Source organism: Buteo buteo, chromosome 11, assembly GCF_964188355.1.
Source record: "Buteo buteo chromosome 11, bButBut1.hap1.1, whole genome shotgun sequence".
Lineage (NCBI taxonomy): Eukaryota > Metazoa > Chordata > Aves > Accipitriformes > Accipitridae > Buteo > Buteo buteo.
In genome coordinates, this window is record NC_134181.1 from 11,168,179 (window position 1) to 11,195,038 (window position 26,860).

The 26,860-nt window shown below is 35.7% G+C and overlaps 1 protein-coding gene across 2 annotated transcripts in view; it reads left to right on the top strand.

Moving 5' to 3' along the window:
- Positions 1-26,860, top strand: part of LOC142036655 (transcription initiation factor TFIID subunit 4-like) — a 150,837-nt gene that overhangs the window by 15,053 nt on the left and 108,924 nt on the right. The window contains exons 3-9 of one of the 2 annotated variants that reach the window (XM_075040053.1): positions 4,327-4,464; positions 5,723-5,950; positions 6,846-6,968; positions 8,683-8,772; positions 10,636-10,893; positions 20,597-20,702; positions 25,011-25,125. In XM_075040053.1, coding sequence (XP_074896154.1) covers positions 4,327-4,464; positions 5,723-5,950; positions 6,846-6,968; positions 8,683-8,772; positions 10,636-10,893; positions 20,597-20,702; positions 25,011-25,125 — 1,058 coding nt within the window. The remainder of the gene's footprint in view (positions 1-4,326; positions 4,465-5,722; positions 5,951-6,845; positions 6,969-8,682; positions 8,773-10,635; positions 10,894-20,596; positions 20,703-25,010; positions 25,126-26,860) is intronic. The other variant, XM_075040054.1, reaches the window with a different exon arrangement.

Here is a 26,860-nt window from a genome sequence, read left to right on the forward strand (position 1 = left end):
CACTTTAATTTTTTTCTTTGTTAAACACTGTCTATTATTGTTTAAGGCATCAGGGCATCTTAGCATGGCCTATTTTGTTTGTAAGAAGTCTTCTGGATTAATGGTTAAAAATAAAATTGACTTTTATTTCAGATTTTGCAAATTTAAATCTGAACTTAAAGGTCATATTCTGTTAAAATTAAGTTTTGTGTAATACCTAGTGAAGCCATGTTGTGGAAGACACATAAAGAGGTGTCATGATGTGTATCATGATAAACTTGCCCCTGCTTTTGTGTTAATGTTTGTTAAAATGCTATTGGCATATTTTCTTTCTTCCGTTTGTGGTTGATAGTGGCCAAGTTTATTGACAGGGCTGATCATGAAAAAATACATGCAGCATACTTGTCAAAAGTAAGCTCTCTTGCTTTGTAGTGCAGACTGTGTTGCTGGTACCCTGAGCGTTCATCAGTAGGTGGTACTATAGTACAAAATACAAGTATACCACAAACCTCTTTCCAAGGATTTACATACATCAGTGTACCAACTTGTGGCAGTTTAAATTGTCTTGATTTTATAAAGCTGTGAGTGCACAATGCAGTCCCTAAAACTGGTGTAGTCCTGCCTTTGCAGTGACGGATAATCCCTGGATATTTTGGCGTATTTTCTCCATGTTCAAGTGGCCTGCTTTTTCAAATGCAGCCTTGTATATTCCTTCGACTATAGAATCAGCTTGTTTGTGCACAGCAGGTACAATGTGATTTGCTCCTGTTTACGTCTTGAGCTTTGCCTCTCTGTTATTCACGTGTCCAGAGCTCTGGGGAGAAGGTCTACATAGGAAAGTGAAGATGTAGTTATTTAGGGAGTGAATTTCCAAGATACAGAGTAATTCCATGCTGATTTCTTCGGTGAACAATTCTAATGTGCACTGACTGTCTTTGTGGAAGTGAGTTGTTGCACCCTGAAACTGGAGTCACTTGCATTATCTGCATGACTTGTGCAGGCACAACAAATCTTGGGACATCCCTTCTTCAAGCTGGCCAGATGTAAACCAGATCCATTTTGAAATCCTTATATCCACAGTAGACTGTGCTGTTCTCCACTTAGAATTTCTGATCTCTGTGTGGACAGAGCTGGCTCAAGTGTGTATACAAAAGGCTATCTTAAGCATTCTCAAGTGTCCCAATGGAGATTGGTAGTGGATTATATACTGTGTTCATTCATGTTCTAGTTTCCTGCCTTTTAATGCCTGAGTACAGGGAAAAAGCCTCTTAAACATTACTTTCATGTATTTAGGAAATGTAAAAATATGTGATGTGTCTAATCAAAGATAATACAGTTACGTTTGAAAATATATTCCTTTCTAAGCCTCTTGTGGTAATTTTGGAATTTAATAGCATCATACCAAACTAGTAGTTCTTTAAAGAACACCATAAATTCTTTTAGATTGTTCCAGTAGGAGCTTGGCACATTGGGTTATGATTATTATTTTTTTTAATATAATGTTGATAATTTTAGTTTTCATTTTGATGGATTTCTCATGAGATATGTTTACAGCTTTCATTTCATAGAAAGCACAGCTATTTTCTAAATAGTTTTTACCAGTTCTTGAAGTATTTGTGTTGGGAGTCCTTATAGTGTCTTCTGGCAACTTGTAGCTGTTATTTGAAGATCACCTCCATGATACTTAAGAATTTCTCTGGTCTAGTTCCTTGTTATGTTTCTCATCCACTCATTTCATACTTACCTCTTTAACGTTTATGAGTTTTGGAACCACGTTAGTAAACTGTTGCATTGCTTTGTTTGCAGTTCTTTGATAGTAAGGCTTTTTCTTCATATCCAACACATTAATAGATTTTACTGCCATTTTGTATCAGAGGCTTTTGTCACTATTGATTTTTAAAACTGAGGGTGAATTTAGTCTTCATGTTGCAGTTTGCTCCTGTGGTCTGCACAGTTGAATACACATACTTAGTTGGATAATGCACTGTTACGATACTGAAATTTTATATTTTAATTATATGCAGTTTTGTTTTCAAGTATGTTCCTGTGATGAATTGTGGGCTTTTATTAGCTGAGAAAAATGCTCTAGCTAGCAGCCTGAGCTATGTATTTGCAGATTTCTGGCTGCAGATCTTTCTTGGAACTGAGTAGCTGCCAGAAGTTTGCCTGGTTATCTGCTTGCTTTGTAAATCCTTACCTCTGGAAGCACTTAGTGACAAGAAGGGGGCAGATATCACAGGCATGCTGTATTTTTAGGTTGGAAACACTGAGTTTAAGCAAATGAACAAGATACACAGAAACAGAAAAAGCTTATATGATCCTGTTGTGGTTTAACCCTAGCGAGCAACTAAGCAGCACACAGCCGCTTGCTCGCTCCTCTGCCCGGGTGGAATGGGGGAAAGAATCAGAATAGTAAAAGTGAGTTAACCCGTGGGTTGAGATAAAGACAGTTTAATAGGTAAAGCAAAAGCCGCCCACGCAAGCAAAGCAAAATAAGGAATTCATCCCCCACTTCCCACGGGCAGGCAGTGTTCAGCCATCTCCAGGACAGCAGGGCTCCATCACGCCCAACGGTGACTTGAGAAGACAAACGCCATCACTCCCAACGTCCCCCCTTCCTTCTTCTTCCCCCAGCTTTCTGTGCTGAGCATGACGCCATACGGTCTGGGACATCCCTTGGGCCAGTTGGGGTCAGCTGTCCCGGCTGTGTCCCCTCCCAACCCCTTGTGCCCCCCCAGCCTCCTCGCGGGTGGGGTGGGCTGAGAAGCAGAAAAGGCCTTGGCTCTGGGTAAGCACTGCTCAGCAGTAACAAAAACATCCCTGTGTTATCAACACTGTGTTCAGCACAACTCCAAAACATAGCCCCATATGTGAAGAAAATGTGAAGAAAATGAACTCTAGCCCAGCCAAAACCAGCACAGATCCTTCTTCCAAAAAACCGGACAATTCTACCTGTTCATAATGATGGTGTTTATTGCCTCCAGGCTGTCTCAGTATGGAAGACATCCCTAGTCAAGATTTTTAAAATCTTGAAAGCTATCCAAACAAAAAACCCAATTTGTTCAGATGTCAGATAGATTTTATTTATTTATTTATTTATTTATTTTTCCCCAAGTACAGAAGATTGATATCCAGTAGATGATGTTGCTGGACTGATTGGTAGGGAATGCTTGGGGCTTTGAATGCCTGCCTGGGCCTCTGTTCCTCTTGGAGATCTCCTAAGTATACTGGATGTTCTTTGAAGAGTTATTTTATGTAGGTTTAGTAGACAATATAAGAATCTAAAATAAGCCATTTTTTATAAAATATTAACTATAGAGACATATAACTTAAAATGTAAATCAAGGAAAATTAGTTTTATCTTGTGAGAAATAATATTGTCCATGATTTATTACTCCAGCCACTTAGAAAATTTGTCTTTTCTAAGTATGTGTTTGAACGCAAATCTTAATAACTGCAAGTTAGAAGAGACCAGTGGGGCCTCCATTTTTAATAATGAGCTGTTCTCTTTTTGTCATAATTGCCATGTTCTGTGATGTATTTCTTCCATAATGGTATTTACATTCTTGTAGAATTAAATAACAACTTTCCTGAAGACTTTTTTTTATTCCCAAATCTTGTCCTTTTATATGATGGTAAGAGATTTCAATCTCCCAAATAAAGTAAATTGCAAAAGCAATTAATATGTCCGCTGCATGAGACAAATTTACTGAGTTGTAGAGTAGGCTACTGAGTGAAAGGCTGTTAAGTCAGTAATTTTCCTTTATCTGCACTGAACATTCTAGTTGCTGTCTGGTTACAGAGTGTGCGTTCTATGACAGAGATTCTCCAAATGCTTAGACTTCATTTCTATACAAGTTAGTTTCTATATAATTTAATCTGAAATTATTTTGAAAATATTTTTCTGCTCTCTGACTTTTCTCTCCATATAAATTTCATTTAAGAAAGAACGTTAGAACAGGCCAGTAAATATCAAAAGGATCAATATGTGTTACTGGCAATTATAAACTCAAATATTCACGAATACTGACATGTAAATATTACAGCTGAACTAATACATTAATGTAACATCAATTTTTTGCAGGTCACATCCTATTTTTTCTAATCTTTTCCATATAGCTGTATGAGAAGTAGCTTATAGGAGAAATATTGCAAATGTATCATTGAACATAATAAAGTTCATTTTTGCATTATTTGTGAATATATATTTAAGAACATGTTACTGTTTTGGGTGGGTTTTTTTCATCATTAGTAATGATTATTCGTGTAATCACTATTATTAAAAAGTCTTGGAGATCAAGTTACAAAGGAGGAAAAAAACCAAAATGCTTGTTTTTCCTTTATTAGCAACCAACTTCTGTAGCCACATCTACTGTCCGCCTAGGACTTCCAGTGCAAGCCAAAGTTGTTCAATCAACTGCTACACCTGTCAGTGCTACATCTGCTGCAACTCTGCCAGGAGGCTCTATTCTTTCACATACCACAGTAAGTAGTAAGAATATAAAAAGGAAAAGATGGGTGAAGAAAAGGATGTTTGTATTTACATGTTTTTTCAAAAGTGAATTTTGATGTTCATGTTTGCTTTTATCGCAAACGTAATCCCAGAAATAAATAATGAATGTATAGTCAGACTGTGTTACGCAGGTGCTGAGTGATAGCCTGGATCTTATTTTTTGCTCTTTCCTTGATGATAAAAAATTTGGGGGCAGTATAGATTCAGTTTTAAGCTTTTTTTTTTTTTTTTTTTTTTTTTTTAAAGAAAAACCTTACATCAGCTGGATTCCCAAATACTGTTTCAGTGGTGGACATGGTGCACTACATTTGTCCCCTGTTGAGAGCTGTGGTCTCTGCAGTGTGGTTGCTGGTGCCCCAGGATCCACATATCACCCGTGGCATCGCAGTGCCGGCGCCTGGGTCGGCTTGTTTTGCGTCTGTGCCCAAGACGGAGCAAAGCCCTGCAGTCAGGCTGGGTTGGGAGGTCCTGGTAGCTTCTGCTCGGCATGTTCTGTTGCCTGGCTGGGCTCTCTAGCTTCTGCAGTCCCCTTTGGTGTGTCTGTCTGAGATGTTTTGGCACTTGGAAGGGTGGCTCACTAGGTCAGATAAAGCGTGAGAGCTGAACCGGATGGATGAGGGGGTGATCCGTGATGCTCTGTGCAGCCTGATAAGCTTTCCAGCTTCCTAAAGCTGAGGAGTGTGCGGCGTGGTCTTTGCGTGCGGCCCAGCTAGGCCCAGGACAGTTTTGTTCACTAGGGCTGTGCACTGGTGCAAAAGCGTATATGCTGCTGCTGGGCTCAGGTTAGGTTGGGAAGCTGCGTTAGTGCATTTGTGTCATCTCGATCTGAGCTGTCACTGTAACTGTGGTTTAGATAATTGTAAACCTGATGACATGACCACAGATCATTGGAAATTGACTTGTTTATATTAAGGCTCAAATTTACAGAAAGTTGAGTTACGAAAATTACATCATCACGGTGATTTAAAGGGCTGGATAATAGTAACACATTTTTTAGTGGTACATTTGATTTTGTAATAAAAAGAACTTTAAATGAGGACTATCACTGTTCAGTAAAGGGTGACAAAATTAGGGTTATGGTAAGTAAGTAAAGTCAATGGTTTTATTTTGTCAGTAAGGGTGTATTTGAAAGGAAACACATTTTATTGTCAGGTTTTCAAGAGCTTTGTGTTTGAGTACAAGAAATAAAAGAAGATAATTACCTGTTTTTTCAATATAAAATATTAATAGGTATCAGTAGCTACAACGAGCACTCAAAATTTATTCAAGACAACAGTAGCAACTGGAACATCAGCCTCTCAACAACCTGCAGTAATTACTGGTGGACATACTCAAGCTTCAGCACAAAACCAGGGTCAGCCTCGGCTGCCACTTCCACCTCATACAACAGCACAAGTACCAGCACAGCCCCAGGTCATACCAAGCTCTCCTGTACCTGGAACTACAGTTGTGTCACAGGTAAGTTGGTAAGTTTTAAAATACTGGATACTTGGTTTTCTTAGTACTTTATGAACTTCTCAGGTCTATTCAGAAGCAGAAAGAACTTTTTCTTCGCGCAAGCATGGTTCCTGTGATGGAACAAATACTTTACAAACAAGAAACCCTTCCCGTCATTTCAACTAAATAGAATACAAATTCTGAGAGGGAGCAAGAACGCTTGTGGTCAGCTGTCCCCATCTTGCCATGTATGTCTCAGTAGTGAAAGAACTATTCTGTTTCTGTAGACAGAACAATCAGGCCTTCACTCTATGGACTTCATTATTATCATGCTGCTGGGCCTCAAAATTGTGGTTACACTGAAGTGTAACGTTTCTGTTTCTCAGAGTAATTACACCACATAAAAACAATGGCTTGAAAAAATGAAAGCATCTGTTTTCCTACTGATGAAGAAAAGATTAGATATGATGATGTTTGAAGACTATTTCTAATTTGATTTTACTGCTGTAGCTGCTTTGTACAAAAACATACTGAATCAATAATTTAACAAAATAAGATAGCTTGGGAAACACTGTACATTGTGTATTGGGCATCTCAAAGGAGAATGCGTCTCCAACAAATTGTTGTTACTTCTCATATTTAAGGTTATTTTCATCAAAACAGACTGTAAAAAATTAAATATATTTCTGTCATTGATTTTTTTTTTTGTTAGTATTCGTGAGGTATGATGTTCAGTTACATAAAGAAGTGAAGAAAATGTCAGGTAATAGTAAAATAGCTGCAGATGTATTTCAAATATGTCCTGCCTAAATTAGAACAATTTCATCATTTTCCCTATTTACAGTGATCAGAGCATACATGGATCCTGATTGGAAAACAGCATGGATCTGATATTTGTTTTCTTTGGCTTTTGCAGGAAATGCAAGAGAACGTGAAAAAATGCAAAAACTTTTTAGCTACCCTTATAAAACTTGCTTCTCATAATTCACCATCTCCAGAAACATCTCGTAATGTGAAAGCTCTGGTTCAAGATTTGTTGGTAAATATTTAGTTATCTTTCATTTTGTCAGTTATCTATTAAGCTTGTTGTTTATGTATGCTGAAAACTATTGTTTGATCTTAATTTTTTTTGCTGTAATGAAAGTGAAAGGAGTTGGGCTACACCAAAATGCAAACATACTGTATATTATATATCTTCAAAAATCTGTTAAAGGTAGGCTTTCCCTTAGTTGCTGAAAGGGGAAATGCAACAAAGTATTTAGTATGCATTTGTCAAAACCACTTTTGTTTCGATGGACAGTATTTCAGTCATTTATTTAGAAAAACAGAGTAAAATAGAAAATTTTTTCTTGAGGTTTCATTAAGTTTCTTTTCCTCCAAACCATAGTCGTTTCTGAAACACTAAGAAGCTGTTAAAAGTTTTAACCACAGAATGAATGTAGATATATGCCTCCACAATGTGATTTAGAGTTTCTAGGACTGAAGGAAAAGTATTTTGCTAAGCTGCTGAGTCCAAGCAGTTCTGCAGACAGATGCCCCTGCATCGAGCCTTAACTGCAAGTGGATTTCAAGAGGCAAAGTTGTGTTTCAGCTACAGTCCTTGTGCCCAGAAAAAGTCTTGACTTACTGTAGTTTCCAGTGCAACAGGTGTTTCGGTGAATTGTGTAAATGAGTTGCAGACAGATGTTACTGTGGAGCTGGACAAATGGTCAAGCTTTTTCAAAGAAATTAAATACAGTGTACGAAGAACTTGGATTTAACAGAATTGATACATATTTCTTTGAATTCATTGACAGAGAAACCTGTGTATTTTATACAAGCCTAAGACTTTTTTCAAGTATGAGCTATTCAACAATAATATTCTGTGGTTCCAGTAAAAACTTGTTTTAACTTTTGAAAACTAAGAAAGATTAACTAAGTAAAGATAACTACTTAACAATGTTTCAAACAAAATGTTGAGACACATATATAAAACATTTTTATTGAAGGTTGTTTTGGTTGTTTTGGTTTTGTTCTTGTTCTGTATCAGTCCAGGAAAGCTTATGAGTATTACTACAACCTGAGATTGTAACTAATGGTACTTTAGAAGTATTATAAAATACACCTGGGTTATAGAGTTCTCCTGTATTGACTATTAAGTAAACTACTGAATCTATATTTCATATATTTGTAAGTGTATAGTTTGTGACTATATACACATACATACATTTATATAGGTGAAAATTTTATATATATACTTATATGTATACTTTTTATATATGCATATGCTTTACATATATAGTGTTTTATATATGCGTACAAATATTCTACTAAGTTAAATTGAACCTTCAAGATTTGTTTTGGAATTAAGTAAAGATATTTTCTGATTACAAGGGCTGATGAGTTTTTTAATAGTATGTAAGGTTACTTCAACAACCTGTTTTTTTATTAATATTTTTAAAGAGAAATCACTGTGTAAATGTTAACAAGAGAATGGAATTCCAAAAAAAGATTTGAGTGTTTGTGGGATCTCGTTGTGTCTGAAATTGTGCATCCCCAAGGGAACTCCCTGAATTCTGAGTAGCATGTTACATAAATCAGCTCTTGACAGAAGAATTTTATAGATGTAGAGGAGTTGAGGGACTTCAGCTTTGAAAGTTCTTCTTGATATGGTAGCCTGTTTAGCTAGAGATATATACATGGATATTACCTGGAAAAAAAGCAACCAAACAACTGAATTGAGTTTTTGATGCTTTTTTTCCCTCCCCCTGAAGGATGCAAAGATTGATCCAGAAGAATTTACAGGCCGCCTTCAGTCGGAACTCAAATCATCTCCTCAGCCATATCTTGTACCTTTCCTTAAGGTAATGTGAATATTGTTTAGATGTATTAACATTTGAATTGAAATAAATGTATTAAGTTTTCGAATATACTTTTAAAATGGAATTAGCTTTGCCTGTCTAGAGCAGGACTACTCAATTTTTACTTTGTGCTGCCTATTTCTGCCAAAATCTTGACTGGAAGTGGCGTGCAGGCTCCTTCTCTGTCAGGCTGGCCAGGTGCTGCTTACTGCATTTGTGTTGGGAGCTGACTGCTCCCTGACAGGTTGAGAGAATGGTAAGAAATAGGGGTTTCCTACAGAAGGGAGACCTCATGTGTTTGGGCCCTTGGTTTAGGTTCAAGAAAAATTAATTTGTCATCCAGAGCTGATCTGGAGTTCGCTGCTTGAGTAGCCCTGATCTAGAACATGGCAGTTATTAGATTTTTATAAAAAACCAGTTACTCCCTAGTTTGGAAATCATCCATTGTCTATTCTGTAGTGACCCTTTACTGTTATAATGCATATACTTTTCTATGGTAGTAGGTTATTTTTTGTGAAGATGTACAGCATTCACATTTGGAAGAGTCACAAGTTATTTCTATAGAATGCTTCAAGTAATTTAATAAGCTTTTTCCATATTGGTTTTGTAATCTACATTTGAGTCATCGATAACTTTCAATGCATGTGTCATGGCGATTACGAAAAACTAAACTGGATAATACTGTTGAAATAATTGATTAGCTGATCCTGCTTGTAGTCTGGAACTAATCTATAATAGAAGTTCCAATGTGATACCAAATGGATTTATTGTTGGGTCCTAAGTTAGTATACGTGGGGGTAAATTTAACTTTTAATTGATTCTTGTACATTAGCTCCAATAGCTTCCATATGGAAGATTATATACAAATATACAAAGTGTGTTTAATCATGCCCCAACAAAACCACAACTATAATTTTAAAAGCATTTTTCTTCTAGTCCAAAACTTCTCAGTTTAGGGCAGATTTCTTCTCTTTCTTCTCTCCCTTCAACTTTTCTTCAGAACTCTTTCCCTCTGCTTCTGTTTTTTCAAGTTATCATTAACCCTTATTTATGTCTTTTCCTGCTCTTACAGTGCAGTCACTTCTAGCATCATGATAAGTTTTAACTTGTTTCCTTTCTTTGAAGTCCTTTCTCGGCAACAGCCATTAAGTTTTTAAATAAATATTTGAAGTTTAGAAAGAACTGTAGCTTGGGCTAAACACTGTTGCATTCTACAGCTGCCTGGGGGGAGCACTTCAAAAGAATGCTACTACCACTTAAAAAGTAAAAAGTTTATTCGTGAAGGTACAGTATAGCCTTTTAGAACTGTATTTTTTGGTTGAACTGGTCTGAACATGAAGCATAAAATAGTACACTTTTCTAATCCAGTCAGAATACATTAGATCAGTAATAATACAGTAAACAGCTATTGCTGTAGGGCATCAAGAGTTAAATCATCTTGTTCTAGGTACTGGAGGCATGTCAGGAGAAGTAAATTGGTGCAGCGTACTACTTCTAGCATGCAATGGGAATAGGGTTGTTCCTACGGTTCTGCCTTTTCTATTTCCATGTTTTGCCCTTCCAAAGACCTAAGCTACAAGTTCTAGATAGTCTTGAGAAAGGGGAGTGTTTTATTTTACTGCTACAGTGGAATTAGGGCACATCAAAATCTACAGGGTTGCTAAATCCAAATTGAAAGCATATTAAAAATGTAAACTGAACCTTCCCTCTTAGAAAATATGTTCAATCTTACTTCGTTTTAATGAATAGGCAGATAGGAAAATTGGAAAGAAAGCTGCATTCTTTTAATATGTTTACAGCAAATTTTAAAATATTTTTTGTCAACCTGCTAAATTTGATATTTCATAAACTTTCTTCTGTTTTTAGAAAAGTCTACCTGCATTGAGACAATCTTTACTGAATAGTCAACATTCAGTTTTGCAAGGACAGCCGTCTCAGCAGTCACTTCAACAAACCAAGCTATCACAAGTTATACCTCAATCTGCCTCTGGAAGCATTTCCTCTGTTGTCACAACGCAGACAATAGGAATAAGGCAACCAAACAACATTTGCACAGTCTCTGTATCAAATACAGTGCAGCCTCCTCAGGTTAAGGTGGTACAGTCAAATCAGAGTTCTCAACTGGTAGGTACTGTAGTATAAAAGAGAATTTCTTAACATGCTGAATAGCAGTTTTCAATGTTATTTTTATTACAGCTTGTTTGGGAAAATACTTTTTTGTTTGTTTGTATCATAGTCTGTGATACATAGTAGTACCTCATTTTATGGCAGTTCACATGTATGTTCAACCATTAGTTTAAATAACTTTATAGCTTAAATTTAAGAAAGTACACTCTTGGCCTTTTTGTCTGGAATGCAGTGATTGTTATATGAGCACAGTGGAATTTGAGTTAATTACAAATGTAGAACAGAAAGCTTTTCAAGACTTACAGGCAAGAGTATAATTTTTAGTATGTCATTAGGTATGTTGCTTTGCTTAGATTAGTCTGCATTAAAATTAACTGTGTCTCATTTTAAACTCTTCTACACATAGTTATAAAATCTTGTAGAAGAATAGCTGTACTGTACCAGCATGTTTTGTTTAGAAATAGAGCCATACTTTATTTACTGAAATATATTGTTGTTGTGCATATTGGAGTATTATGTACTTGGACTCATTAATTTCAAAGGCACTATCAGTAAGGCAACTATACAGTCAGTTACTCACTGAGTGTGGTGAATTTATCGCGCTGTTATATAGGATCTTGCATGTGTGTTTACAGTTGTAATTAAAATACATTTAGAATTTTTACAAAGCCTTGAGTTTATACAGGCATTGTCATCCTTCAGGGAAAGATCTAAGAGTTTCTTTGTGCTTTCTGTGTATGTATGAGTAAAGTACTTGACTTAGGTTTCAAAATCAAATTGACAAGTTCCAGAAGGTGTATCAAGTTGGTAAAAATTTATATTATCAAGATTCAGAAATGCACATATGGTAATGTAAAACCTTACAGTGATCTACCCTTGAGTTTATAGGCTCTATAAAGGATATAAATAATTTGTAGGGTGTGTGGAGAGAAAATATTTCTTTTGCTTTAATTTAAAAGTAGCAGCGCACAATCTCTAAATGTCTGAGCCATCAAAGCCATGTCTTTTGAACCTTACAGATGCTGTCTAGCAGTTAAATTACTAACTTTAAAATTAAATTAGTATAATTTCACCATCTTTTAGTGAGCATAGTTTTAATATGTAAGACCATCTTAGATGCTAAAACTTCTGACTCTGGCTTTTGTAATACACACAAGACATTTGGATATTTTGTGCCTTAGTTTGTCTGCTTTCTGTTCAGCCACTTCATTCTTTCTTTTTCTAAAATAGGTTCTCCCCACCTCTTCTGGACTGTTGTATTAGTTAGAAAAGTGTTCCTCAGACTTCTTGTGACTCTTTCTGATTTGTCCACGTTTCCTAAGACTGAATTTACAATAAGTTTGGTTCTTCAAGGTAGGGGAGCAGGAACTAGTTGTAAATACAGGCAGTAGGTGTAAAAATTACTCCCTGTCCTGGGGAAAGCAAATTTCTGACAGCCCCTGACAGGTTCTTGACAAGTGTAGATGTTCATGGCTAGTAAGCCTAGCCTTATCTCATACCACAGTCTTAGGACTAAACTACTGCCAGGTAACACAACTTTTTCCAATGTTTTGCAACCCACTTTAAACACTCCTGTGCCCACTAGGCAGGTTGCACCCCACCTTTTGAGAAACACTGATTTAGAGCAAAAATGTGTCAGTAAGTCCACAGGAATTCTTACTCTTATGATTGTAGTTCTTGTGGAGTATTTTCAGAATGGGATAAAGCCAAATTTATGGGAGAGACACCTTCTGTGTCTCTCTCTCACATGTCAGTGTGTACTCAAAGCAAGCAATTGTGACGTTAACATGAATAGAGGTTAACAATATGAAGAGCTGCTGTCATCTTATGCAACATACCTATGCAATATGAGGGAGCTGAAAACTGCTAAAGTAATATATTGTGGAGATTGATCTGATGGGCTAAAGAAGTTTTTCTGTCTGTAAGGAAGTGATAGGTCTAAGGCTGAATTTTCATCTTGCTGGATACATGAAATGACCACAACATTTTCAAAGGTAGCAAACTATGCAGAGCAAAATTATGCTTAATGCTATTAATTTTCTAGAAAATATTTAGAGAAGTGAATACATTAAAAATTATAATTTATTGGCTTATCACAAAACTGACTTTCTGTATTTGCTTTCAATCTATCAGTTATTAGTCAATAGAACCACACATGACATTAACCACCCACTTCTTAATGGCGCTCACATTAGTTCTGTACAGACAAAAGCAGCGTCAGACAGAGTTACTGGATGAAAAAAATCTTACATACCACAACAACCATCAACTCAGGCGCCAAACAGATAACCCAGCAGCATCTCCATATCACATCAGTAATTGTTCATAAGTATTGGCTTTTTTGTGGTCACAGTGATCACACTCTTCACACTTCTTAGTGCTCCCCAAAATCAGAGCGCAGCGAAGAGCTGCTGGCCATCTTGCCTGGGACTTGTCCGGAAGAGCAAGATTACAGCTGGCTTGCCTGAGGGTAGCCAGCACTGATGGAGGAAACTGGCTGAGCTCCAGATTTTCCAAGCCTGAAGCTCACTGGAGAGAGTTCCAGCTGGCTTTGCAAACTGTCCAGCTGCGGAAGGGCAAGCCTGTTTTGGAATATAGATCCTTTCATACCAGCCAGTTTACAGTAGTCTTGTTTCTTTTAAAATGTGGAGGATCTGTTAGCTGTTCCTTTCTTTTGACTTTTCTGTTTTACAAAGGGGTCAGATGTGGTGGTGCTTCTTCCAGTTATATTGAGGTGTCTTGCAACATGGGAATTCTGTGTATGCTGCTCAGCATGCAATATAGCTTGTACAAAGGAGACTTCAGCATTAAAATATATAGTGTTAGTGGAGATGGAGGAGACTATATGTTTTGTAAAGTATTGCAATCATGTTCCAAAACTATGAAAAAGCTGTGTGCTATAGAGCTAGATAGTGCTGTTAGTACTGGTAACTACTTTTAGCTAGGGAAGAGGGGAGTAATCTTAGGCTAATATTTTATTGATGAGACACTAATGAGATAAGCCAGCAATCAATTTTTTTAATTGTTCTAAGTGCAATGTTCAAAGTTTGTCTAAATGTCATTCTTGGGGTGCAGGCGCTCTATATAGCCTTATATATGCAGACATTACCTGTCTTGTTCTGGGTGTTACAGCAGATAAAATTTCTATGAATAAGAGAGACATTCTTTATTAAATGTGTTGAAGTTGTAAGCAGATTGATGAGTAATGGAGGTCGATCAGCACTTTACATATTGTGTTGACACTGCATTGTAAGGAGAAAGTATTCCTGGAGATTGAAGCCAATTATTAAATTTAAATGATAAAGAAACAGTAAGAAATTTGAAGTGATCCATCTTTAATTAAAAAAAAAAAATTTAATCATATGCAAAGCAATATAAAGATTTGTGCAGGTCTAGGATTAGGAAAGATGTATAGAAATATATCTGGACCATTGTTGCAGCAGTAAATTGTGCACAGTGTTCAGAGGGGAGATTTCTCCATCTTCTAAGTTACATTAGGATAGTATTTGCTGAAACATTTACTAACACTTTTCCAGGAACTGTCATAGTGGTTGGAGGCTCCCACAAGATCAGACAGAGTAATGGAAATTGGAAACAAGATACAACAGCAGAATAAGCATTATGTGATATGGGGATGTTCTTCTTTGCTTTTTAATTCCCTACTGAAGCTTTTTCTGGCATCAGTTTTCTGTTGCTGAATGATGGTAATTTGTACACATTTTAGTGACTCACAGGAAATCATTTTCTTTTTGTCCTGTGTGCAAGGCAACTTAGAAATGGAAGAGTAAAAGACAGCTATTTGGATAAAAAGAGTAGTTTCTATTAATGAACTAATAAAGATCTAGTCACTGACTTGGAATTTGGTGTGCAATAAAATTTTAATAAAAATAGCTGTTGAGCAGTAGATGTCTGGGATCTATTAACAGGAACAAAGCCTATACTTGACAAATTGTATGCCTATTTGAAATACAGCCTAGTAGTTTTCTGAGTTATCATGGACTTTACTTTCAGAATTTTGTGGGCTGTACCTTAATATAGGGAGGATATTGTCAATGAATGCTGTTTGGAAACCAGTAACAGAAGATCGCAATTAAAGGACAGACTTGAAAGCAAAGACTAAAAGAAACTGGCTAAACAGTAACTTTGTCAAATACTGGCTAAAGGGGAGCATAAAAAATATTTACAAATATTTTAAGGGTTTAAACATCGAAGTATATCAATGAATTATTTAGAGCGGTCTAAGAGAGTATAAATATGAATAACAGGATATAATTAAGCAAAGTAGGATTTAGGCAGGATATAGGGCAAGATATCCTTACAGTAAGACAGATTATTAGATGGTAGATCAGGCTCCCAAAGGCAGTGATGAAAAAGCCATCATTGAAAACGTTCAAAATTAGACCAGATTAAATACTGTAGGAAGAATTGTATAATAAATTGAGGAGCAGGTGGGACAAGTGATCTGGTGGCTTTTGGTTTTATTTTTCTTCACTGCTTCTTTGAAAACATATACTCAATGGAACAATATTGTTGTCATATTAACATTAAAAATGACAAGCTGAGTTTTAAAAAAGTCCCTTTGTTTTATTTGGGAGGAAAAAGAATTGCTTATGCAAATTTCAAGGCACTGTTGAAAAATTGTAACTGTTACTATTACAGCATGGTAAACAATGGTAAATATGAATTCTAGGCCCATAAGAGCATGAACATTGTAAGTTAATGCTGCCAGATTACATGATAGCTGAGGTTTGATATGACATTTATCTTCAGGAGTGAGTAGACTGATAAATCACAAGTGGCATAGCCACAAGTGAGTTAGCAAGTGTTTACTCATGAGTGAAGATAAATGTCATATCAGACCATAGCCATTTTGAATTTCGTACATGTACAAGTGGCTTGTTTCTTCCTTCCACAATACTTTTTTTTTAAACTTAATTGAGAGAAAAAATGCTTGGTAAAGGATATATTTTCCAAATTTATTTTTATTTTCCATTCTTTGCAGAAGCTTCTATTTCCTGTGCTTTTGTTTTTATTGCTTTATTTGATATGCTTAAGCTTTTGGATTAGATGCTTTTGTTGCAAAGTGTGATTTACGTAAATTGAGTCAGACTGATTTTGCAGCCCTTGTCAAGTAAGGGGAAGCATATTGTTGGGACCCCATGCATCTGCATTGGTAAAGGAGCATCTAGATTGTTGAGACTTGCAAAATCTTTGTCCTGAAAAACTTCAGCAGTGAGTTCTAATTTAATTGTCCTCAAGGACTTTTCCTTTCAATGGTTTGTAGGTAGTAGCTTTCATTTTTATTCAGTATCTCCTGTTCAGGTAAGACAAAGAGAATGGAAGTTAGCAGTCTTTCTACTTTTATACATTTTATGTGCTTTGGCTGAATTCTTTCTCAGTCTGTATTTGTTGGTCATTTGTGTTGTTAATTATTGGTCTGTGTTGACATCTGTAATTTGTTTTTTGTCCTGCAATAACATATACGGTAGAAGATTCACACCTGTCATGGTATGATCATCACCTTTTGGCTTGAGATTAGGACCAGAGATAACTATTACTTTTTTCTCATATAGTCATTGAATCTAAGCTTTTTGAAGAAGGGCCTCAAGAAAAATGAGTATTTCAGCTGTTGCCACTTTGTTATTCTAGTTATCAGTAGTGTGACTGTTAAGTACCCTTTTTTCATCTTCATAAGTCTGCTTGTTTTGCGTAAGCATCTTTGTATAAACATCCCTTTTTACAGATGTGAAAATAAAGTGAATTTTAGAAATGGACAGAGTAGTATGAAGCATTTGGAAAGTGAGAGAAGGAACTTGTCCAGAGGGATAGACAAATGGTGAACTTAAGTGAGCGTTACTAGTGGAGTGGAAAGATGACGGTTAAGGGGAGAAGTGGAAAGATGAAATAAAAAAAGCGGGAGAATACTTTCTATTGTGAGAAATGTGCATCTTATTTTGCAGAGAAATGTTATTTTATAGAAAAAAAATTCAGGTAACTTCTGATGTATCGTACTTGGAGAAGCAATACCATGACTTTCCTGCTTCAGTGTGTTACTTTAAGAACTTCAAAGTGCAGCAGCCTAGGAGATGATTCTTCAACTTTAATAAATTGAAGAGGAATAAGCTGGTATATGACAGTACTTGCTGTGTTGGCGCTGTCTTGATCATAATTTTATTTGGTAATTTTGCTATTTTCCAAAGTCCTTATCAAATCCAGGCAATGGCTAAATCACATGAAATCTTTTCTGTTTTCTGTGCCTTTGTTGTTACTGTTCTGCTGTTGTGCTTGCTGTCTTCAGTGGTGGAAATAACGAAAATGGCTTCCCTTCTTTTTAGTGGAGATGGAATTATGAACAGTTTCTGTAAACTTTGAAGACTTTTATATTCTGTCTTGTTACCTTTTCTGACAGCACTTTTATAAGATGATTGATGCTATGAATATGGATGTAGTGGTAAAAGGTTGGAAAGGATTTCTAGAGGTGTCTAGTCCAACCACCTGCTTATAGGTTAGCATGTTGTCCAGGGCCTTGACCAGTCATGTTTTGAGTATCTTGAAGATGAGATGACATAGCCTCTCAGGGCAACCTGTTCCAGTGTTTGCCCACCCTCACGGTAAATTTTTTTTTTCCTTATATTAAATTGAAATTTCCCATATTCAAACTTGTGCCCATTGTGTCAGATCCTTCTGCTCTGCACCTCTGAGAGAGTCTGGCTCTTTCTTCTCTACATCTTCCCAGTAGGTGGTTGCAGACAGCAATAAGATCTCCCTTTTTCTCAAGGCTGAAGTAATGTCTCTGATAACCTCAGTATACCAAAACATCCACTTCTGTATCTTCTATGTCAGTCTGGGTTAGTAAATTGGTGCTTATGAACTGACCATTTGGGATTCAGCATCTATTCAGCATACGAATAGGTAACATTAGATGGGGTACACTCATTGTGTGTATTTTTAGGCTGTGAGAAATATGAAATAATTTGGTTAAGTTAACCATCTTCCAGACTATCTTGCTAGTACCTTGTTCATTGTCTAAACTTTTCAGGCCAAGTTAAGGACATAATAGTAATGTTTATGCTGTTGGGAAAATAGGCAAGAAGATTAGAACAGTTTGAAGTATTTTAGTTGATGAAGAGTGGTTTAGATTGTTTATAAATTTTAATGCAGTGTCAATTACCTCTGATTCATCAGTTTTTACTGTGTCCCTTGTTTGCCTGCAAATAAGGTTATGCATTCTGTTTCAGAAACAAATTCCTAATGTTCATTCCTTAATCACTTTTGGATCTGAAGATGACATCTGTGTTGAAATGCATCTTAAAACTGTATAGAAACTGGAATTTAAGTTAGTGTAAAATGTTGCTCTTTGTTAAGGTGCAGTTGTTCCTTTTAGAGAGTATGTACTGTTGCTGATTCATTTCTGTATGGAATTTAAGATGATGATTTTGATCTGTGCCCCTTGGAAAAATTTATTTCTCATTCATTTTCTACACTTTCAGCACTTTCACGTGCATTGAAGTCCTAGTACAGTACTTGTTAAAAGGACGTTTTTTGAATGTATTTGATAATAAAGAAAACATTGCAATGATTTATGTCATCTCAAATGGTTAAATATTGTCCTATCTTTAATGGTGTTAGTGGCTCATTTTTTAGGGCATTCATGTGAAAATACTAATCAGGTGAAACAGAACTTGGTTCTGAACTGTAGAAGTTGCTTGCTTCACAGAGAAAAAAATCTAATTGCAGACAATTACTGTAATACCAGATAGTAATTCTATCCACAGGTCACACACATCTCCTTTTTGGCCTGGCTTCTGGCCAGTTAAGGTATGGCTGCTTGTCTTCACTATTCTCTGAAAACTCATCCAATAAATTATTGTAAAAGTGGCAACAGTCTCCTCCTTTTTCATACCAATATAGTCTTTTTTTTTTTCCTTCCTGCAGGCTATTCTGTCTTCTTACTTATTAAAATAGACTTGTACGTGTTTCCTGTGCATCAAAATGCAGTCAAATTCAACTTTATCCCTCATTTTCATTTATCACCTTGATTTCTTTCCTGTTTTTAAGCACGGTAGCTACTTTATTCTCCTCCCTCTGAGTGTCACTGTTTACTCACTGCCTGTCTTGACCAAGTAAATTTACATCCGTTTGCTCCATTTCTGTGCTTAATACAAATCCTCCATTTTCCTTCAGTGTCCACAGTTGAAGCTGAATCCTTAATCTTTTTATCCCTTTTCTCTTTCTGCAAGGTAGCTATTGCTATTACTTCTACATCCACAGGTTTATTACGACTTTCCAACTTTTAATATTTTAGGATGTACAGAATGCAATTTTGTAATTTCAAAATGGCCCTATTTGGTGTTTTTTTTCTCCAGACTACATTACAGGTCTTGTTCCCTCACTAGTCTTTTCTTGTTTGTAGTTTTCACCTTTCTTCCTTCCGATTTGGGAGCCCTGGTTCCTGCTGATGGAACAATTTCCTATTTGTTCCAAGCCTCTTCATTCTCTACTTTTATGTCTCGTTTGAAAATACTGTTTCTCCTTTCTTTTTCTCCATAGTGTACTTTGAAGTCAGAGGTTTGGCTATTCATGATTCAGCTAAATAATAAGGTTTTAGATGTACTTTGTAGGAATAACGCTGACTGGTGCTGAATAAAGATGCAGTGGTTCCTGTTCACTTCATATAGCGGTGTGTAGTGTGGCGTCTTGTCTTCTAGGAGGGAATACCTGTGGTTGTGAGACTGAGATGTGTAATTCAGAAACAGCAGACACATGCAATGGGAGTAACATAGTTGTGACTGTGAAGAGCATGACTTTTGAAGTTGTCATGCCTGAGTTGTGGTTGTAATCTTATTCACAGCTATTTGCCTGTGTTTTGTTTTCAAAGTTTATGGATTTTTTTTTTCCAGCTCTGCAGCATCCACACGTCCTTTTGAATCTTCTGTTCATTACATCTACAGCATCCACACGTCTTTTTGAATCTTCTGTTTATTACATCTGTGCTTACCTTGTCCCTGATTTTATGAACATACATTTTGCTGTTGCTTAGACATGACCCTTGCAGGTTTTTTTCTTTTCAGTTTGTTTATGGGTCAAATTCTAAGTTTCTAACCCAGTTTCAGTTTTGGGTAGGGACTTCAGAACTTGGCTTAATAGTGAGTGAAACCTTGAGAATATCCAGTTAACATTTAAAAAATGACTAGTATATGATCAGCACAAACCATTTTTTTTTCTTTCTTGTGTATATCTGACTTTGGAACCCATAATATTTTAGAATTTACTTTTAGTATATATTTTCTTTTAAAAGCATAGATATATAGTGAATGGCCTAACGGTTGTAGGTGGATACCACTGAAATTATTGCAGCATTTTCTTCTACAAAAATGCTCTTCTTCCTAGTAGAATTTCTGAAGACAAAAGTCTAAACTTTAATGTTTGTCTTACTCCTTTGAAATATATTTTTGATGAAGGTTGTGACATATGACATTTGTGTCAAATATAATTTGTTTTTTTTAAAGCATAATGGCAAAATAGGTATATACACACACACACAACCACATGCATTACATGACTATGACTTTTGTCACTAGCTGGTTGTGCTTTTAGAGATCCACATGCTTATATTAGTAATTACAGGTATTAGTATGTTTACGTTGTGTGTGTTTGTGTATAAAGAGTATAATATAAGTATACTTTTTTTTAATAATAGCAGATTATCCAGTCAACATCTGCTCAAACTGTGAAACGAAACCCTGCTTGCCAGACTACCCAGATTAGGATGCCAGTGGTAATAACTCAGACCATTAGACCACAAGGTATGGGTTTAAATGTTTTAGTGAGATTGTTACCTTTGTATGAATTTCATTGTAATTACAAACTAGTAGCATGGGAAAAACTTACAGTGTTGACATTGGGCAGGCTTGACATTAATTTTTTACTTCATACTGGCTGAGGAATGCATGTTTTCACTATGCAGTTTCAAGGTATTTCAGACCAACACAGTGAAATGTTTTGAAAGAACCTTAGGACTAACTCTCACATGCTTAGCTCTTACTCAGCAGTTTTTTCATGGAAAAGTTCTGAAAGAAGTCAGGAACTTGATTCTTACTGTCCTAAGCTCTAATGCTGGGCCAAGAAAGAAATTCTTCATTTTTTTTCCTGAAGCCTAGAGAATGCCTCAATTTAATCATCCTACTTTTAACTCTTACTCCTGAAGCAGAACTTCATAGTCACTGTCTCTGCAGCTACAGAGATGAAGGTAGGAGTCCTAGAGAAATTTCTCAACCCACAGGCCTTTTTTTTTTCCTTTTTTTTTTTTTTTTTTTCTGTCTCTATGCCAGTATGTTTACTCTTTGGTGAGGTCAGAGACTGATTGCAGCAACCTGACATGCCATGATAAGCCAGGGGAGCAAGAGGTGTGGTTTGTACACAACTTCCTCATCTGTCTGTGCACAGGTGGATGTAATGTCTGGCTGATACATCCTGCTTTTTTAAGAGGGTTCTTGAAGCCTTCTTAGTTTCTAATAAATATCCCTTTGTTTCTTTCCACCACTAGACGTCGTTTTTTATTTTTCCTGTTTATATGTGAGAGTATCTTTCTGGATGTGGGCATTTAGACGACTGAGGGTTTGTAATGGAATACAGAGCTCGTCATCTTTAGGTATTGAATCAGAAATCAAACTAGGTTAAATGCACATAAAAGATACTGCTGCCTGTTTGACTTCATTGTTTGGTCTTTTCTGTTCTCTTTGGGAAAAGAAAGCATTAAAACCCCCAATTATCACAGTTAATAGCAGCTGATATTCTGCTTGCTCTGTTCTCTTCAGAGAATCCATAGCTTGAATGGACATGGAGACCAAGCTCTCACTGTAATCCTGTAGGCTGTTTTTCCAAGTTAGGAAGAAATGCATTTACTTGTCATAAAAAGCATATATTTGATAGCACTGATACTCATGTCCTGACTTTATTAACAGGGAAGTTATTTGGCATCTTATGGCATGAACTTTCACTTCTGACTAATGTGTCTGAGAGTGAAGGCTGATTTCATTTCTTTGATTGTTCAGTCTCTAAGTTGTGAATGTCAACAGTGTGCCAAGAATTTGCATGATACTAGCATCTGCCTTTTAAACAGTGGATTCAGAATATGAATTTATTCATGATAGCCATTGATCAGCCAATGAAATGCAACTTAACTGGCAATTTGGCTTAAGGAAGACAGCGGTTCAGAAAGGCAAATTCATACAAAGCCCTGCTTTCAGGTGAGCTTACTCCTATTTACAAGCTTGTTTAAGCCCACCACTATATTGTTTTAATTACACAGACAAAGCAAACAATAGGAATTCAGGAAACGTCCCGTTGTACAACTGTTCATCCTGTAGCCCATGTCTAGGGAGAAGTCCACCTGTGTGCTTGCAGCTCTAAGAAATGCTGCTAAGGCATACTGTCAGATAACAGTTCATTTTGATTTTGATATATTGTTAAAACTTTCTACTGTAAACACCAGTATAATGCTATTTTATACTGGCCTAGGTATTCCTGTAGAAGGAGGTAAGATACTGGAATAGGACATGGTCTATATAGAAAATTACAGTAGTATAATTTTGTGGAGTGTGACTTTTTGAGGATAGTTACACCAGAACTAAGCTGACTTCCACAGAATAGTGCATTTTCCTTCTCAGACAGGAGTGAATCTCCTACTGTAATGTATCTTTACATTAATATTAATGCATCTATATGAACAGACAGTGATGCTTTTTAAAACAGTAGTATAGATAAAGTTGGCAGGCTTTGAGGACTTTTATATCAACAAAATTGCTTCCACACCAGGGGAAGTAACACTACAGTTATTGCATGAAAAATTCACACTCCTTTATCAAAGCACTTATCAGTATAATAATTAGGTGAATTGCATCTTATGGATGGGGGAATTGAGCCAAAGAAAAAAATAATTAGCCAGAGTATTCATTGCAGCTATTTAACCTGTGCAGGAGTACAACTAGGAATTTATAAGCTCCTAAATTTGGGCTTATTTCTCCAGATCATGCTACTTAAAATTTGAAATGAGGACCCAGTGGTGAAAGACTCTGTATGTCATTACCAATCCCATGGAATATCTAGGCCCACAGGTGATTTTAATTTTGAAAATATGCCCTGCTTCATAATATAAATTGACGTTTTAGCCATATTTTGTATCTAACTGGTTAATCATGCGAAGTTGTGATTTAAACCAGAAAATTTGTATGTCATCCCAAAACTTATATTTACTTTGCCAGATCCATTTGAGTAGAATTACAATATACATAGGGTGAAAGAAAGTAAGACTTGATTTTTCCATATCCAATGTAGACTTATAGTTTTCCTGACACCAAGAAGTTAACTACTCTGTTGCTGTACCTTTTTGGGTTGGATTTTTTTTTTTGATCAAAAGTTATCACCTGTAGAAAACAAACCATTGATACTAGTTCTAAAGGAATACAATATTAATTCTGGAGGAGTGCCACTGTTACCTTAATTTTGCCATTGCAATAATTTTCAAGGTTAACACACTTCTAATCTCCTAGATGTTAATTGTAGAAAATGGAGATCTGCTAATTTTTATTACTGTATTATTTCTTTCCTTCCAGTTCGCTTAGTAGAAAACCTTTCAATTAGTTCATCTGAAATAAATAAATGAATTGTCTGGTCCATGAACTAATGCTCTCTGTGACATGTCATGGACCTTGAATATTCTGATGACAAAATATTTTTGTTCCCCAGGCTTGGAGCCTGAAGTCCTAAATCTTGTTTCATATTTGCTAATGTTGAGAGTCCACACAACAGTTTATGCAGATTGAAGAACTGAATGAACACTGTCAAATTAGTTTTGCTTTAAGATCATATGTTGAAGTTGATGAAGACTTCAAAATAAAAAAAGTAATGCTGGACTCGTTCAATGCTGACATTTTTGTTTTAGCAAAGAAGTGTTCTTTAAAGGATTTGTTGGGTTAGTTGTGTTGTAGGTTTTTACAATTAATGAAAGAAAAATAATCTAACTCTACTAAGGTTCATACCATGCCATTTATATGCAATTGAGTCATAGATGTGCAGGAATAACTTACATGTGCTTCTCAAAGTCTCAAACACTATGTGTATGTAATAAAATTGAGTCATAGACAAGAAAAAGGTGAGAGCTTTTAAGTCAAGTAGACATATGAAATAATTATTTTCACGTGCCAAAACACAGATGGGATTAAAGAAAACACAAAATATAACCCAAGTAAACGTGTTTAAGCAGGAGGGCTCACTCCAAAAGTTTCATTTGTCAATGCTTTTTCAGTTGCATACTGATACAGTGTTTTAAATAATAATAATAGAGGTCTGTTGATTTACTAATCAGCAACATAAATTTGTAATTATTTTTGGTTAGATTTTTCCAAATGTCAGAGAGGAATTCATATCCATTTTTTAATTTACTGTCACAAGAAGCTGCATGTCTACCACACTTCGGATTATATAGAAAGCCCAGTATTACTTCTGCATGTAGACCTGTAAAGTCTAGATACAGATATGAATTACTTTGAAATCATTGTTTTCAAAATGAAGTAAAAGACAACCTTTATGGGGGGGGTATATAAAATTTTACAATAGTGTTTCTTCTTTTACATACAATATAAAACATTTAAAAATTCTTAAAATAACGTTTTCAACTCTGAAAATACATGTTTTTCACTGCAACAAAGAACAATGACTATATACAAAAATGTAAAAGGCATAGTTAATACCCTGAGTGACTGTGACTTAAAGCATCTGTATTAAGAACATTTCAAATTCTGCTTCTTTATTCTGTGCAGATTGTCTAGAAAAGTGGTTTACTGGCAATTGGAAACACACTTACAGCCGTTATGTGTATTATGGCCAATGGTTTTCAGTTTTGGAATCTTCAGTATTCTGTAAATATTGAACAAACTGTAATGTTAATATAAATTTTGTATTTTAAATTGTTCTTCTTCAGCAGTGTAATCTTTAAAAATAATAACTTCCTTTGTTTGCAATTTACAGACAGTTAAATTTAGTTCCTGGACAGAAGGTTCTTTGATGTAAATTGTCTAAGACAGCTCGTAATAACATTGCTTGGTGTTTTTCAGGCACAGTAGGGAAGGCACCAACAATACAAGCCAGCAAAAGTCCTGGGGGCTTTGGTGTTCAGGTCTCTGCAAATCAGAAAAACAAGCTGAATGACCCTGGAGGTGGTTCTTTCAGGTAAAAAAAAAAAAAAAAAAAAAAAAAAAAAAAAATGCAGCGGGGTGGTTGGGTGGATCTTAAATATAAAACAGGATTTAGAATTGGCTTAACACCAGAGGGCAGTGTTTTACAATATTTCTTTCCTTTTCTTACTGGGATTGGATGGCAATTTTCTTACTTAGTTCTATTTTTAAAAAAGGGAGGGGGTCATGACATGTCTTGAGGATTTTTCTCTAAATGAGCTTTTTAATGTTTAGTAAAGACTTCAATTCTGTGGATTGTAGTAAAACTTCTGGTAAATGGAATTACGTGTATGAAGTTTTTAAAAAAATACATGGTTGGTTTTATGTGTTGCATTCTAATGTTCATATGGAACATATCTTGCTGAGAAGATACTAATTGTGACAAGGCATCCTGTCGATAGGCTTCTTCAGCTAAGCTGCAGCTATCTCCTCATCAGCATAGAGAAACTACTGTATGGTTTTGATAGTGGGTTTTGGTTTTTTTGGTGTGTGTGTAGGATTGTTGCTCTTGGTTTTAAAGAGAAAACACTGCTGTATCTATTCTTCATGTGCTTATTTAGGTGGCAGAGGTTGGGGCATTCTCTGGGTTCTTGTAGTGATCAGGTGCTGCAAAAGTTCAACACAGTAGCATTGATGCATTGAGCTGCTATACCAGTTCTTTTGTACTTCAAACTTTTATTTTCTATATATTTTGGATATTTTTACTCTTTGTAGTGAAAAGCTAATTTTATGTTTACTGCATTTTGCTTTTGCTACCATCATTTTAATTTTTTTCCACTGATGAAAGTACATTTTATTTGTTCTTAAACCTTTTCTTTCTTTGTTAAATGACAAAATATTCCTAGATTTTCATTTTTGTCTTCTGGAATCCTTATGTTGCTCTGACATCATCAAAACAGTAATTAATTTTAAGGCTTATGCTTTTTCAGGTGAAGTAAAAGAGAATTTGTAGCTCTTTGAAATATCTCTGCTTTGAGGCATGTCAGTATTGCAACTAATAGTGGTAGTACTTAGTATTAATCTAGAAGCAAAATAATTCAATTTTTTATTTTCCAATGCTTTTGCCTCCCACTGAGTATTTAAATGATTTAAAATGTCTGTTGGGTTCAATTGTACTGTCTTAATAAGTATTTTTTATGTTTGTAAGCAACATGAGCATTTATTCTTCGTTAGTATAGCTTTCAATTTTACATACACCGAAAGGGACAGCATTTTTTTAACTGGATGTTGTAAACTGTGCCAGGATTGATTCTTGCATTCACTTAGTTTATACATAGAATATATTAGGTTAGCTGGAATTGTTAATTTTCCCTTGGGGAGAAGCAAATGCTCAAGGCACTGATTGATAAATCAATAAATCTTTAGTGAGTTTGGTAAATAAGCTGTCAAGGGTGTATGTCATTTTTCCTCTAGAGAACAAATTTTAGTCAGAATGAATGTGTTTGTTTCCTTGCATTGTTTTCTCCTTCAAAATAGTAAGACACAAAGCTGCATTTAAATAAGTCCATAAAATTGCAAGGATTTATTAAACAGCAGCAAAGATCAAGCTTTTTCTTGATATCTTAACAAAGAATTCAGTTGTTTGCATATTTGCATTTCAACCCCTAACCTCTCCTGAGGACAAATAGATGTCTGACTATTAAGCCTAAAGGCATAGAGCTGGAAATCTGTATTAATCCTCTGAATGCTGACTAGTTTTCCTCAACATTCCCAGCGTGTGTGAAGAATGT